The following is a 16,875-nucleotide window of genomic DNA, read 5'->3' on the forward strand; positions in this document are numbered from 1 at the left end:
AAAGGGTCAAAATTTTTAATAATTATGTCTCTTATAAAATGTGGTGTAAGAGTCCGATTGTCTTCAATTTACATAAATCACAATATTTTTACATGGGTCCACTCCTTCTGGTACCTCCCCCACAAAGGGACAAAATTTTGAATATCCATGAAGCTCATAAAACGCGAAATTAGCATCCGATTCCATTTAAACTTGGCACGTCTCAATAGTTCTATCAACACAAGATCTGTTATAAATATGATAGAGGTCGGACAATTCTTTCTGGTACATCCCACACAAAAGGTCAAAGTTTGACCAAAGCGATCAATAAATCCGAAATAAGCATCCGGTGCTTTTCATATTTCACACATCTCATTATTTCCACTAACACAAGATATGCTATGAAAATAAAATACATCGGTCTACTCCTTTTGGTACTACCCCACAAAGGGTCAAAATTTTGGAATATCCATATCCATATCATAAAACGTGAAATTAACATCCGATTCCATTCAGCCTTGGCACGTCTCAATAGTTCCATCAACACAATATCTGTTATAAACATGGTATAGATCGGATCATTTCTTCTGGTACAACCCCCAAATAGGTTTCAAAATTTTGAAAAACAAATTTCAGACATAAAAGCATTTTATCTAACGCAAGATCTGTTGTGAAGAACCCCTTCCGGTACTTCCCCCAAAAATGATCACCATTTTCAATACTTTTATCTGTCAAACTTGCGAAACAAGTCAGCAATTCTTTACAAATTGCTATATCTAAATATTTCTCTCCTTCTCCTTTTCAAGGTGGAGAGCATAAAAAATTAATTTTTGTTTACCCTTAAATCGTCTCTTTTCTGGACTCATTTGCTAGAATACGGTTTTGAGCAGGTCTGGCACTATCGATTCAGTCTGTTGATATCGCGAATTCTAAAAATCTTATTTTTGGTATTGAAAATGGGTAATTTTGGCCAAAATCAAGGTATACCGCCATAGATCTGTGCCTCCCGATTTGCGCTATTCAGCTCTAACATTACATTTTGAGTTCTCAGTAGGTCGATTCGTTCTTTATCCGTTCTTGATCCGTTAAAAGTACAGTCCAGATATAAATTAGAATCTTCGTATATCCCACTCCATTTGTAGAAAATCACTTACTAAGGCGATTTGCTAAAGGATGAGACATTATAAGATTTAAGACCTCCGATAGCGACCTATTTACATTTTTTATTTCTTGGATTCCCTTGTTCGTTTCCAATTAAAAAAAGTGAATTGCTAAATTTATTTGACTTTCATTGTTGTGTTGACTTAAGCGCTGACTTGGTAACTTTTCTCTTTCATACACAGCAAAAATGAAAATGAGTCATAGGTATTAAGCCAAGACTGGATAACGGTTTTCAAAAACTGGCGAAATGAATCACAAAAAACGAACTTTACGCCCAGACAAAAGAAGAAAAAAAAACTTGTCAAGCCGAAAGTGTAATTTGTTGTTTTTTTTTTTTTTTTTTTTTTTTTTTTTGATACATAAGCTTTGGCTGTAAATTAACATGAAGGGAGAAAGAGAGACTGAGATCAGCAGAGACTCGCTGGTATGTTTTAATGAGTGTACATGAATATTTGTATGCATGTGAACGGAGTAGCAAAATTTTTTGAATTTCACTACAGCCTGAAATTATGCCACATTTTTTAAGTGTGTAATCATTTAATATTTTTGAGATAAAGCTAGCTAGTAGACGCTTCGAAAAAACCAAGCAGTAAAAGGGTGACAACGAAAACCATAAATGCTGTTTTCCTGACAATGTGAACTCCATTGTGGTTGGAAATATATTTCTAAAACTTTTTTTTGGCGGTGGTAAATGAAAATATTTTTAATTTTCCATAATCGATGTATTTCTGCAACAAAATTATTTTTATACTCAAATTCAAATAAAACATGTAACCAAAAGCTATGGTGGGATGAATGATTCAACTATTTTATAATTATTTGAATCATTTAAAGGTCGAATGATTTTAAACGAAATGTTAACAATATCAATACTGGCATGAGCGGAAAAATAAAAATGTCACATTTAGAGCCTATTTTCCGCATACGAGGTTGTTCTTCGATTTTATGGTCAATTTAATTGACCCTCTGAGGCGGCTATTGTTACTAAATTGCTCACTACATTTACATTGTTGAACATTAAACCACCAACACCCCCACTTAGAGTGCGAACTGAAGAAAAAATTGCAGTTGTATTGGCCAGTGTTAATGGTGACCGTCAATTGTCGACGTTCGCAGCAATTGGGCTTCTGTTAGTCAAAAACGTGAAAAAATTTGCGGAAAGAATTAGGTGTGAAGCCTTTCAAAAGACAGCTGGTGCCATAATTGAAGTCGAACTAAGCATTTTTTGTGAATAAGCTCTTCGAAATCTCTCCTTCTCCATTTCTATACTTTCCACCAAACATAGTATGGAGAGTATATTAAGTTCGCCATTCCATTTGTAACTCATCGAAATAATAATTTAAAACCTATCTTGATCAGCGTAAAATTGTAAGACGTCCGTCAGGCTAGAGTCAAAAAGTTTCCACAGATCAGTTTTTTGTGTGTTGGCAGGTCAAGTTTGAAGATGAACTATATCGGTCCACGACATCGTATAGCCCCCATATAACGGTACCCACCACCGTTCGGTGTTTTGATGATTTTATCCACATTTATTAATGGAATTGTCCGAAATTCTACACAAGGAGTACTTTACCGCCAATGAGTAGAGAGTGACCGTCCTATTTAACTCGAACTCTCTGTTATTTTTTACTCCCGAGTAAAATTGAGCAAACCTAACCTCTGATTGTATTCCAATCGGTACCCTCCAAAATACAGAGTTATGAGGGGAAAAGGAGGAGAATGTCCTTCTAGAAACCGTCATATAGAGAAGAGGAGAAGAGTAAGAGAGAGAAAGGCAAAGGAGAGAAAAGAGTAGAAGAGAGGAAACAAGAGTAGTGGGGAAACATATTGTATTTGGTTTTGGGGGGGAGGATATGCTTCGAAGATCGGCCATGACTTATATATAAGATATGGAGGCGAAAAGGAAAGAGAAAAGGAGAGTAGTATCAAGAGAGGGACCGCACTCTTTTAAGGAGATTGGGAAGTTTACTTACCAAGAACAAGCATCTTAGATTATTGCTTAATCAGGTCTCCTTTGAAGCCTTTGGAAAACTAGTATCTCCACGTTGACTAAGTATATCCTTCATTATTCTTATAAGGTCTCTTCTTGTCTTTATAGGTCCACGATTTCGTATATCTCCCATATAACGGTACCTTTTTATATTCGGTGTTCTGATGATTGTAGCCACATTTTTCAATAGAATTGTCCGAAAATTCACACAAGGAGCTCCTTCTGAGTACTTTACCCCGTGGATGAGAATTGTCTATTTAGGTGCAGCATGTCGAATAGCCCCATATTACGGTACCCCCGATATTCAGTATTTTGATGATTTTAACGACATTTTTGACCGAAATGGTTTCAAATTTCGCATTTAAAGTTTGAAGCTCGTAATGAGTACTACAACCTATGACAGAAAATGGTCTATGCAGGTCCACGTCTTCATATAGCGCACACTTAACGCTATCTCCCTTTATTCAATATTTTAATGATATTAGCGACATTATTCAAATTTCATATTTGAAGTTCGGAATCGGTATTACAGCCTATGCAACTACTACTACAAAATTATGCAGGTTCACGTCTTCGTATAGCCCTCGGTTTTCGGTTTTCATTTAAATAGTACTTTCAAAATCCTTCAAAATGGTGGAGGGTATTAAAAGCTCGGCCTTGCTTGTTTTATCGAAAAATTGTTTTCAACGGCGAAGTATATTTATGGTTCAATAGCGGCATCATTGAACCGTACTTCTTCAAAGATGCTACGAATAGTAACATAATTCAATCCTTAATTTGGCCAAACCTTTTCATTTTTTTTTTTTGGAGATGAAATTGTCTGGCCTCAATTTCGCACTGCATTTCCTAAGGATCGTACCATCAATTCATTCTGTAGAGTGAATATAGATGCTGCGAATCGTAACATAATTCAAGCCAAGTTAAGGCCAAACCATTTTAATTTTTTTGGAGATGAAATTGTTTGGTCACAATTTTGCCCGAATTTCCTAAGGATCGTGCCATCAATTCATTCTTAAGATTGAATATAATTGAAAATGGACAGACGACTCAGTAACGGGAGCAGTATATTTAACTATGCGGCTAGGACATATACAAACTTCAGAGCCAAAACTCTATACACAGGTGTGTCGAGCAAATGGTTAAACACATCCTTGAGAGATATATTTTTAAAAGAGCTGACCGAATCTAATAAGATCTTAATTTATATCCATGGGTTTTCACTTCTTTCTAAGGAATCAAAAAAACTTTTGCAAACAAAATAAATTATACCCCAGGACATTCGAAACTGATCTGTTCCAATAATATCAACATCATCGATAATTTTCTTTTTTGTAATTTTTATTTTGTACATAAACATTTGCATATATTTATATGTAGTGGTGTAAATGTTATCAAATAGTTACAATCATCTCTACAATCATTTTACATACTGGCTAAATTGATTAAAATTAACACAAATGGCTAAAAAAAATAAATATTGGAAGGGTGGCAGTTAAATTAATTAATTCCAAAATATGGTCGGATACTCTCTTGCTCAGAATGTACCTTTCCCACAAATGTGGGGTGGGGAAAACCTGACAAGAAATCACCCGGGTCAGGGCAGATTTTATTACAGAACTTTTCTTTTTGGTTGTTTGCTTTTGGTGGGCAGTTTTATGTTCAGCGGACAGTACAATACAAAAATATTTATTATTTTTAAATTAAAAAAAAAATATATAATAATAATAATTTGTTATAAATAATAGTTATATAATAATCCTATTCAAATAATAAAAAAAAATAATCTTACGAGTTAGAGAAACGAACAAAGCTATAAATACTTCACTGATTTGTTAGTTTTTGCATTTTCAGTTGGCGACACGACACCTAAATGGAAAATGCCAATACGGTCGGTATTGGCGCTCGTCTTCCTGCCGCCCTACATCATCTACATCATCATCTGCATCATCTAACGACTAAAAACTAAACTTAGAAACTACAAATATTTTAAAGATTCGTTTGCTTCGAAAGAGAACGGCACTTAAATTATGGAAAAGTAACGAGATTAATTAGCGTTGCTTAATTTGGCTGAGGTCTCTTTGTCGTTGGTAGTAGTGCTGATTAGGCGGTCAGCTCAGTAAGGACTGGTCTTGAAGTAGTTGTACACATCGGGCCAGGCAGCCAGGACATAGTCTTCGATATCGCATTCGTTGGAGCCACGCAAAATGCGGAAGTAGCCATGTTCACCCCACCAGGGACCCCAGGAGTTGGCAGCAACCTAAAATTGGGAAAGTTCGATGAGAATAATGTTGTAATAAATTATGTCATTCCAACATACCCAATATTTAACACCATCATGTTCCTCACCCCAACCGACCAATTTGACTGAATGGAATCCAACGGGAGCGTTGCGACTGGCAGCGGTGTGACGGTATATGCCGCCGGAGTACGAGAAGAAATCTCTGTACACACGCATGGTGGCTTGAACGGGGCCAGAGTGGAAGATTTCAGCCATTATATCAGTCTCATTCTGGATAGAATAGGCGGGGCCCACCTTGTATAAGCCATCGCGATCCACACCTGCTGCTGGTCTGCAGCCATTAGCAGAAAGGGAGTGACGGTGAACTTTGCAACTTTCACGGCGTCCAACATAGGGGTAGCAGGTCTCATCAAGAACACTAAATAAACAAAACGATTAGCATAACACTTCCATGCATGTGCCTGTCCAGAGTCGAAACTTACCCTGGCTTGTGCAAATAACGCCATGCAGCATCCAAATGACCACCGTTGCAACCTTGTTGTCTACGTGTGCAGGAGAGAATATTTTGTGGTGAAAGTTGGATCACCTCCTTGCCACGGCTTTGGATGGCAAAACGATCAGAGGCCACAGAGGTGGTTGAAATGACCCAAGAGGAGCCACACCAGCCTTTAAAATACAAACGACCATTAAGTTGAGAGACTGCGACTAAAAGGCAAATGAGCACACAAACTTACCTTGATCAGGGACATCGGAAATGTATCCGGACCACTTGTCGATGGCATTGAAATTCCTTGGCAAACCTTCGGCTTTGTTGTGCAAACCAACCATGCTCTTGACGCGGATGGTGGGTTCCTTGGTGCCCAAACGTTTGGTCAGACCCTCAGAGTATTTGTGGCCCCACCATTCGTTGTATTTGCGTGCAGACCAGCCCAGCATGTTGATCGAATTGATGTTGTGTATTAGATCGTCGTCGGTTAGACACAAATCGGTGTCGCACTCAACATGTCCACCCTCCAAGCAGCGGCATTCGTTGCAATTGTCACGTGTCGTATTGTATTTGCTGAAATGGACGCCGTTGTGGAGGCAGGTAACGATCGGATCGGGTTTACCATGGCAGAATGAATAGTAGTCGGGGCAGCAATCAGCGGAACGATCACGATCACAGAAGGCATCACAGTAGCACAAAGTATCTGAAACCAACAGGTGAGTTAAATAGTTCTAGAAAACGAAGTTCGGTCTGCAATTGTATTTCTCACCTGCTATTGGCACTGCACAGCTGTCCTGTCTGTTATCACAACACCTGTCGATTTTCTGGCAATAGGGTCCAGGGAAATCTCTGCGCAGGGTTTCATCGAAACCCTGTGAAACAGCCACCAGAGCGAACAAGCACGCTGCCCACACTGTCATCCGTCTTGAGCCAAGCACCTTAGAATTGGCCATGTTTTGAAGACACTACTCCTTCTCGTAAATGGGTTGTCTAACGAAAATATCTGTCAAATGATAAGGAGGTGAAATAATGTTTTTGTTACTTTCATTTTGTTATTGTTGTTGTTGCGGTTTTCAATATCGCGTTGTTGTTGACGGGGAAAAAAAGTGAAAACATGTATAACCCATTAGCAGATTGTGGAAATGCATGCAATATTCGAAAATTAATGGAAGCATAATATTGGGGTGGATTTCAAGTATTTCGTTTACATTTGCTATTGGCATTTTTAACAAACGTATAAGAATTTCAAATATGCATTTAGTATGCAATTTTTACAAAATTTAAAATAATTAGGTTTCAAATTTAACGAGCTTGGTCTAATGTCGATATCAATAAAAATTCCAATCCGAAACACATGCACATTTTATTCTCAAATTTGCATCCACCTTAATACACCATCAAACAAATGGCAACCTCATATTTCTTTCAAAGCAATCGCATATCAAAGAGCATTTTAGAAATTGCGAAATCTAAATCACTGATAAGTAGAAGTTGGTCCCATTTTTCCGTACTTCAGCATCTCGATAAGATACCACCGGCTGTCACATCACTGTTTGTTTACTTCTTATTCTTGTTGTTGCTCTTGTTGTTTTTGTTTTTGCTTGGCTGACCCAAAAACTTTGACAAGTGATTGTTTTTTCCTCTCTTTAAGTTTTTATTTTTTCAATACTGCTATCAAAGTGAAAATAACTACTTAGATTAGAGGACATATAAATTTCAAATTCATAATCAAATAAATTGTAAAAACAAACTCCTAGTTTTTCCTCGTAATCCACATCAAACTTCTTTCAACACCGACAGGGTGGGTCAAACATAAATATATTTTCGAATTGAAAGAACATGTTAGTTAAGCAAAACTACGAAATTGGATACTGTTGCAAGATTCTTCTCTAAAAACAAAGAGGCTTGTTACAACGGCCAGAGAAAGACCTTGCATTTTCTGTCATGGATATTAGAGCCTCCAATGGCTTATTTCACATTCTCTGCAGGGTGAGATAAAAAAACTGCAACAAAGTCAAACGCCATAATTTTTTAAAAAAAATGTCGGAAATGGCATCAAATTTTAGAATAAGTTTAGATTTGTTCGAAATGGTCACCATTGGCACGAATTTCTGGCCTTCGAACCACCAATGAAACCGTCAGACACTGGCCGAATGTTGCTTTGCGGTATTTTGGTCCATTTCCGGCGAAGCGCTTGCTTGAGGTGATCGACACACATTTTTTAGTGTCATCCTTGCTTTCCAAAATACTCCAGACACAATAGTCCAATGGATTGGTATCCGGAAATTTTGGTGGCCATTGTGCGCTGGAAATGAAGCGAGGAACCTCATTTTTTAACCATTCTTGGGTGGCGCGTGCTGAGTGCGATCGGTGGTGCTGAGTCCTGTTGGAATGTACAAGGTCTGCGGCCAAAATGGCTTTAATACACCCTCCAGAATATTTTTACGCTTGAGTCCTGATGGCCAACCAAAGGAGCACATTCTCAGCTGACCCCTTTGTCGAGTAAACACGATCATTTTGTTTGTTTACAAACTGCTGGACAACGAATGTTTTCTCATCGGAGAAACCCAAATTCGGCAGTTCACCACTTTCGGCCAAGCGAGGCAACTCTTTAGCTCTTTTAAGACTAATTTCTTTCTGCTGCGGTGTAAGTTCTTGCACTTTTTGGAATTTCAATGGCTTTTCCCCGATCTCATTTTTCCATATTTGCCGAATGGAATATTGCCATGTGTTCAGCTTACGAGTCATTTTCGGCCACTGCGACGCGGGTTTCTATCAGGTCGCTTCTTTACTTTTCGAACCATTTCTGTTGATGTTGCTATTTTCTTCCGTCCGCTTCCTTGACCTCGGGCTACGCTACCAGGTAACGAGCGATGGTATATGACACAAAAGATTTATTCAGATTAAAATGCTGTAGTGCTCTAACGATAACCACTTGTGGTCCTCCCGCCAAATTTAAAGAAATCACACTATCACGCTTGAATTCCATCACGAATAACTTTTTTTTCTGGAAAATTCGCACAAAAATGTTTTTTTACGCTTGTAAACAATATAACGAATAATTTTAACAGCTGTCGGACGAGTGGCTTAGAAATGACATCAGTCCGAAGTTGGATGCAGTTTTTTATCTCACTCTTTTCATTTCACACCTTTAGGTATATCTGAATCGATTTTCTCCAAATTTGAGACACTTTTTCCAGACTGAATTCGGGCTTATATTAACAATTTGGGTCACAAAGAACACCAAGTCGGCCAAATTTATGTATATATATATTCAAATCTGAACCGATATTGATAAAATTTTACCAAGATATTTCTGAGCTTTACGTTGGTATCTTTTCTGGAATATCGTTTTTATATAACAAATCGGATGAACAATATATGTGGAAGTTATGGCAATGTCCCAACCGATTTTTCACAAACTTTGACGTATTTACGTCTAGGCTCAATTTAGTCGCATGTGCCCAATTTCATCCTAATTGGGCTAATATTACACATTTAATACAAAATAAAAGGCAAATCGGACGAAGATAAATATATATATGTGAGAGCTACATCTAAATGTTGACCAACTATCATCAGTTTAATGGAGTTATAAATGCGACCTGTACTTTGTTTATAAAAATAAATGAACATGCGGATACGAATAAATCGTATCAGAATGTGATTTTATCCAGACCGTCAATTAGAAATATAAGTCCCTCTCCATATCACAAACAATAGCACAAAAAGTGGTGTAGGGTATAAAAACAAATCAAGTTATAAAGCAAAGGTAAGGGACAACTTCCTACTTTTGATCTCTCATGTATCCTGTATCCATTCCAATTGACGCCAATTACCCCCCAAATACCAATTATTTGTAGCATTGTGTAATCCTATTTTATAAAATGACAAAATCATATCGAACACCACAATATGCGATCATTATTGTGGCGAAACTGGCAATAAAAGTCAGAACTCGAACAGGGTAATGCGAAAACCACAACCCCATTTGATTTATGAACAATTAATAACAAATTTGCGAATAGAGTGAAATGGCAAAATAGCGTTGTCGTCCAGCGACCACCACATTCACATAGACATTGGTTTTGGTTTTGGTAATGTTCTTCATTTTTAGCCAGGTTGAATCACAAATGGCTCATTCGCATGCCATAACCAAGGAGCAGCAGCAACAACAACACCACTATTTGTATTATTCAGCTATTTGGTTGTTTCTAGATAAACAAATGGACTAAATTGAATGAATATTATTTTTTATTTTGTTATTGTTTTCGTTTTAGGCAAGTATATAGTTTGTCGTTGTTGTTGTGATTTTTTCCAACAAAGAACCCTGTTAAGAATATTTTGTTGTTATGTTTTTTTCTGCCTTTCTATTTGAGGTGGTGAATGAGGTCTTTACGCATAACGACGAGTTTGTCGATGTTTTATGCTTGGCCCCCTCCCACCACACATTGGTATGTACATATAAATGTACCGGCTCTCCGGCCGTCTGTCATCTTTCTATTCAATATTCAATTCGCCACTTTGGTATGAACATACATACATATAAATGATCGAATTTTAATCGCATAAATAAAAATAAGTTTTTTTTTTCGCTTCCAACCACTAAACCTGAATGTGGACTTTAATGAGCTAAAGAAGATTAAGCCAAAGAGATTTTCTGCTTTTCTAAATCTATGCAAATTACATACGAAATTATTGTAAACAATTCATAATCCGGTGATGATGTTCTGTTGGTGGGGTAGTACAAATGACGTCAGATTTAAAAAAATAAAATTGTTAGCCGAATCAATAATTATGGATATTAATTAATTAATAACCTTTAATTTGTAATTTGGTCTATTTGTGAATTTATGTGTAAATCATTCCAGCAATCCAACGAAATACAATGGACCAACCATGATATTGGTTGTTTAAATTAGCATTTTGTATGTGTGTGTATGTGCGAGTGTGTTCATTAAGGGGTGTTTCCAGAGTATGGAATTGAATTTTATGTTTTCTTTTGTGATCTGTACAAATTCATACCGGTTCGTATTCCAAAATAGAGGGTGTTGTGATATTCGAATATAACGACATATTCACGAAAAATAGCTTCCGCATTTCACTGGTCTGGACTTAAAATTTTTATTTAAATAATTATACGAATCCAGTATGAATAGCATCTCGTCAGATGGGATTGCAAATTATATAGTTTGGATTTTTATTTTTATGGAGGATAATGGACACTAATAGTGATGACCAAATTTGAAATAATTTAAATAAATATGACACATGCGGTAATCATCTCGGCAATAGATTTTCAGGGCATAAAGTTTCGAGTAGATATTCTAAGGATTTTTAATGACATTTTTTTTATTACAAAATTGATTTTTAGATTTTCTTAATTATTTATAATAATTGAGATGAGACCGAAGCGATCGTTTCATGTAATTGTCAAAAATTATATTTTTCCATCTTTCCATGACCACATTGTAAACAAAAAATACCAAAAAAAGGTTGAAAGTGCGTATTTACCAAATCAAAAGGGGGACAGTCTTAATTATCACAATTTTCTCCGAATCTACAATTGTTATTTACATTGTTACAATTGTTAAAACTTTAAACTGTAAATGTCGTTTTTATAACTCGCACGCAATTTGGCAATAGACTCAAACAAAAGTGCGTATGAATTACAACGCAACACCGAGAATTGTGTGTTTTTTTACATTAATGGCTGTTTATGGTGATCTCATGACGATTTTAGAACTTCAAGCAAACAAAGCTCCGTTACAATGGCCAATTGTTGGCTGATGAGGGCATTGTCTCGTGACCGGCTCCAGGAAGTTTGCTCATTATTATTAGCAATAAAATTTGAGAATACGAGCCCATTTTTTATATTATTTTAAAAATGGTTCAGTCTAATGATTGGCTTAACTTCATATTACTCTCAATTACAGAAAGTAAATTTCTTCACAAAACAAAACTGACAAAAAAAACTGACTTATCGCTATCGATATCATGATTTCATACCGGCGAAAGGAGTGATCTCTTGGCTTTTTCAGCTTTCTCATATAAATACTTTGATGAAAAGCAAGCTCTGAAAATGCTTCAAGTTTGCGAGCGATTTAACTATTTGAAACTGTTTGTATAACACCATGTAGTAATTTCGATTTATTTTTGTATAATTTTATATTTTATATTGCATTATTTTGAAATTATAAAATTTGAGTTCATACTGGCACCCACCATGGAACTTGCTATGAATATTACTCAGGGCAATATATTTATATTCTTACTGCCTATATAATTTCATGCGGCCAAAATGTGACTCATGAAAATAACGGTTTAAGATGTTGGATCTCTTTAGTCGAAATCTCTCCGTCCGTCTGTCTGTCTGACTGTTTGGATCTCAAAGCTGCATCCGCTTTGTTTGAAACTAGTTACATTGTAATAATTTTATCAATCTTGCTGCAAATTTGAATTTAAAAAAAAAATCGTATGCCTCTCAGAGAAAACGAAAGAAGTATCAATTACTTTGTTCAAGAACCTGCAAGAATATACTAGCTTACAGATTTTTTTCGATATCATAAAGGTGAAATCTGTTATCGTAGTGTAGATGAAACAAGTAAAAAATCACCTAATACCAGCTTAATACCCTCCACTTCACACGTGGAAGAAACTTGAAAATTTTCAAAAAAAAAAAATCCCAAAACTACCACTTAGATGAAAACCGTTATATTTGGACTAGACGTGGACAAGCTTACGAACTTTTTTGTCCCAGACTGTAGTGCCCATTACGAACTGCAAATACGAAATTTGAAAAAGTTCCAGTGATTTGGAAAAGTTCCAGTCACTAAAATCATTAAAATATCGAATATTGGGAGGTAACGTTATATGGTGGATATACGAAAACTTGAACCTGCATACGAAATTTTTTGTCGAATTTTGAAAAAAATTCCGGTAAATGACCGGAGGTACCGTTATCTGTGGGCTGTACGAAGACGTGGACCTGCATATGAATTTTTTGCCATAGGTTGCAGTACCCACTAAGATCTTACAATACGAAATTAGAAACGATTCCGGTAAATGATGTCTCCAAATCATAAAAATACCGAATACTTGGAGGTACCGTTATCTGGGTGCTGTACGAAGACATGGACCTGCATACGAATTCTTTTGCCATAGGGTGTAGTAGCCACTGAGATCTTCCAATACAAAATTTGAAACGATTCCGATGAATAATGTTGCTGAAATCATCAAAATACCGAATATCGAGAGGTACCGTTACATGGGAGGACTATACGAAGACGTGGACCTGCATACAAAAATTTTTGTCATAGGCTTTAGTACCCATTACGAACTTTAAATATGAAATTTGAAATAATTCCGGTAAATAATGTTGCTAAAATCATGAAAATACCGAATATCGAGAGGTACCGTTATATGGGAGCTACACGAAAACGTGGACCGATATTGCCCATTTTCGAACTTACTTGCTGTCTACTGGTAAACTTTGCATGTATGTAGCTTTCTATCTCAATTCGTTCGAAAGATTACAACAGACAGACGGACATCGCTTTTTACCCTGATCCAGAATATATATACATTGTAGGGTCTATTATTAATATTTCGAGGAGGAATGAGGAATGATAAACCTAATATACCCTCCATAGAATGGTGGAGGTTATAAAAATGGTTCCCGTAACAATATCCTAAACTTCTATCACAACTATCATAGAATGTGAAATTATTACCCGATTTTCTTCAAATTCGTGCAACGAAATGTTACTACTATTTGATCTGGTATATGATGTGGTGTAAAAACGACTGCGTAATTTGGAATGTCTCAACTTTCCTTTAGAATTTTTCTCACTTATTGTGATTTAAACTTTACCCTATGCTATACTTGTTCCGCATAATCCCTTTTGTTACAATATTAAATTGTCAAGATGCAGATTCTGGCGGGTATCGAAATGGCGCCAAAACCACCGTTCAATGATATTATTCTTCGCACTTGTGTCTCGCCTGCCAGCAATAGCTACTTATTTCCCTCTATTTTCCCTCTAGCTATTTATTTCCCTCTATCAAGCAAGAACTTTTCTCTTAAGTCATGTTGTTATATATTTCATATCTAATTTTGGTTTAATTTACACGCAATTTCGGCATAACAGTGGGCAATATCGGTCCACTCTGGTTCTGGTAGCTATCCTATAAAGGGGAAGATATACTTTCATATATTCATAAATTAATAGTTTCCTGCCATATTATTTGCCTTACGCACTTCATTTTTTTACTTTATGGCAATTTGGAGATTATTTTGACTGAATTTCGCACCAGATAAACTTTGAAATATTTTTTTCAGAACTCTTAGTGTATGGCCTCTCGTCATATCAGTTCCTATATTAAAATCTACATATGATTGTATGTACGATAATTTCAGTTTATAAGTTTTTATTTATGGCCAAAAAAGAAAGCTCGAGGACCACCACAACATCCGTTGGTTGTTGTCGAATGCAAAACCGTTTTCCGGGTAGCAATATTTGTAATGGCAAACAAGGGTGATCTCGTCTACGAAATAAAGCCATTACTACCTAGATTTATATAAGACCCCAGGTTAACCACAACAGTTAGTTATCTGTTAGCTGTTTATTTTTTCTTTTGGTTGTTTATGTTTTTATGACGACCTGTAGATCAGTGGATGACTTGGGTTTGGGGGAAGATCATCGCTCCGGTGTACTACCACCCTATGACCAGCAAATTGGGTGTTTGGCGTTTTACATTTGTTTTTAGCCAATATTTGCATCATAATCGCAAGACTACGCCACGAGACAATAGCTCTAGTTTGCGGTAGAGGGTTCGGTGGAAATTAGCTTGTCTGGTTTGGTTTCGAATTTTGTCGTTTTATTACAACCACAGACGTTTTATGGTTGAATTTTGAGCGGGCTTTGTGGATTTTAAATGAGTAGAGGCGATGGTGGTGTTGCTGATACCGAAAGCGCCCACTCGAATTTCATTTCACTTTATGATTATTCCTCGAGTTTTTAATTACATTTTGGCATGCAGCCCCAAACAGACAGCGAACACCTTTTTAATACAAACCAAACAGTTTTTTGTTTTCAAAATTTAAAAAGAAATCGCAACAAATACTGCTGACAAAACATAAAACATTTATGACACCCAGCCATTATTCCAAAGTACAATTCCTAAAACTGAAGGAGGCAATGTTCTCCAGGAATAGTTGTTGGATTTTTCGTTGCTGTCGTTCTGATGACGTTTTACAAATTAATTTATTGGCGGTAATCGCTTTTTGCTACGCTTTCGCAATAAATCAGAAGAAGGTAATTTGAGTTCATCCGCTGTGGCCAACAAGTTCAAGGAACGTAACGGTACACCCAAAATTGTAATTACAAGTGTTATCGCCAGCAACCTGTCTACTGATACCAGATCGGATATCGGAAACAAGGCAAACAAAAAAATATACAAGCCATTATAAAACTTTTTCGACGTTTGATTATCGACAAAAAAAAAAAAAACGAAGAAAATAAAAACATTTGTAAACAACAATTCTTGCCACAAGCAAAGCATTTCCATGAGAAAGGTTTGCTGAATTGCATTATCTTTGTTAATAATTAAGAAAATATAATTCTTGAGCAACACCAAATATCCTGCCATTTTTTTATAATTTGAGCACTCAGAAAATTTTGAGAAATCAGAAAAATTAAAATATTAATAATAAGTAAACTAAAAAATATTTTTTGGTCCTTTAATCCCTTTTTCATTTCACAAATCGTTCTACTAATTTCCAAAAAAAATTGAAAAAGCGCGGGAAATTCAAAAATTGTTATTATCTTTTTATAAAAATTAAAATTACATTTTATTTCGGCCACACAATGAACGTTGTTATTATTTCACAATATTTCACTTTGAAAATGTTTATTCTTTTTATTTTGGTATCGTCCTTTTTTTGAATAAAACAACAACACACTGCAAATCCTTTGATTTGCGTTAGCGAAACGCTTCAGAAAGAATGATATTTCGCGATCGCGACTCGATGTCAACTGAATGTTCAAATAAATTCGCACCACAACAAAACTTGCTGCTGTTTTGCTTGTTCTTCTGCTTTGAAATGAAAACGCCAACAAGCAACAGCAACACACTCACACATACACACACACACACACCATACATACACCAAACAATATTGCTGCCCATCGAAACAGTTAAGAAACCCACAAACGATGCTCCAACGACACACGGTCGTGGGGTGGTGGGGCTTTGCTGTTGGTATCTGCAAAAGCGTAAACACAACAAGAGCGTCATGGGGCAGCAACAACGAAAGAGACAAACAGCTGCAAAAATCTCTGTGCTTTGTTTCTCTGGCAACCAAAGAGAACGAGATATGAAATGAATACAACAGCTCACACAAACAGAAGAAAAATCGAAAACACAAAAGAATTTGATTGAATTTTCAACCAAATAATTAAAACAAAAATCATTGTAATGTTGATAGCAGTTTTCCCAAAAAAAAAAAAAAAAAAAACAATTACTTTCGATAGAACCTCGATCCATTCTCCCTCTCTCTCCACTCATACAGACTTGCCAATGCCGGCTGGAGGTTGGTTTAATTACATTTGTTTGCAATGCGCTTCTGAAGTATGTAACAGTAACAGCACATTGGTATAAAAGCTCAATTTAATTTCCTTAGAAAAATGATTCTCTAATCAACCTTATTTTGCTTCTATTGCAATGTCTAAAATTAGAATTTAATAGTGGACTCTGTTCAGTTTATAGGTATTAAATAATTTTTCGTATGTCATGGAAGTACCAGAAAAAACTCGGTTCATCTATCACATTTTAAGATAGCCGTTTATATTCAATGGAGGGTATATTAATTTTGTGATACTGTTTGTTACTCCTCGAAATACTCACGTTAGACCCTACAAAGTATATATTTTTCGATCAACGTTGGTTTAGGGATGTCCTTCTGTTGGAATAACACTTTCTTTCGAATATAACGATAAACTCGATATTTGGTATTTT

At 36.1% G+C, this 16,875-nt stretch overlaps 1 protein-coding gene across 1 annotated transcript; it reads right to left on the reverse strand.

The window, feature by feature from the left end:
* Positions 1 to 4,838: 4,838 nt before the first annotated feature.
* On the reverse strand, positions 4,839 to 15,907 carry LOC101901670 (tubulointerstitial nephritis antigen-like). The gene is made up of 6 exons (XM_005176379.4): positions 15,707 to 15,907; positions 6,626 to 6,859; positions 6,104 to 6,559; positions 5,852 to 6,035; positions 5,448 to 5,787; positions 4,839 to 5,387 (listed from the first exon to the last, which is right to left on the reverse strand). Exons 2-6 carry the CDS (start codon positions 6,807 to 6,809, stop codon positions 5,244 to 5,246), a joined length of 1,308 nt encoding a protein of 435 aa, XP_005176436.1. The 5' UTR covers positions 6,810 to 6,859; positions 15,707 to 15,907; the 3' UTR covers positions 4,839 to 5,243.
* Between the last annotated feature and the right edge of the window lie 968 nt (positions 15,908 to 16,875).

This window comes from Musca domestica, unplaced genomic scaffold, assembly GCF_030504385.1.
Source record: "Musca domestica strain aabys unplaced genomic scaffold, Musca_domestica.polishedcontigs.V.1.1 8, whole genome shotgun sequence".
In the NCBI taxonomy this organism is placed as follows: Eukaryota; Metazoa; Arthropoda; class Insecta; order Diptera; family Muscidae; genus Musca; species Musca domestica.

Excerpts from the sequence above, each read along its gene's own strand:
- LOC101901670 (XM_005176379.4), bottom strand. The coding sequence starts at position 6,809 with ATGGCCAATTCTAAGGTGCTTGGCTCAAGACGGATGACAGTGTGGGCA. Across the intron at positions 5,788-5,851 it reads CGTTATTTGCACAAGCCAGG|TGTTCTTGATGAGACCTGCT; the intron begins GTAAGTTTCGAC and ends TTGTTTATTTAG. Across the intron at positions 5,388-5,447 it reads ATGATGGTGTTAAATATTGG|GTTGCTGCCAACTCCTGGGG; the intron begins GTATGTTGGAAT and ends TCCCAATTTTAG.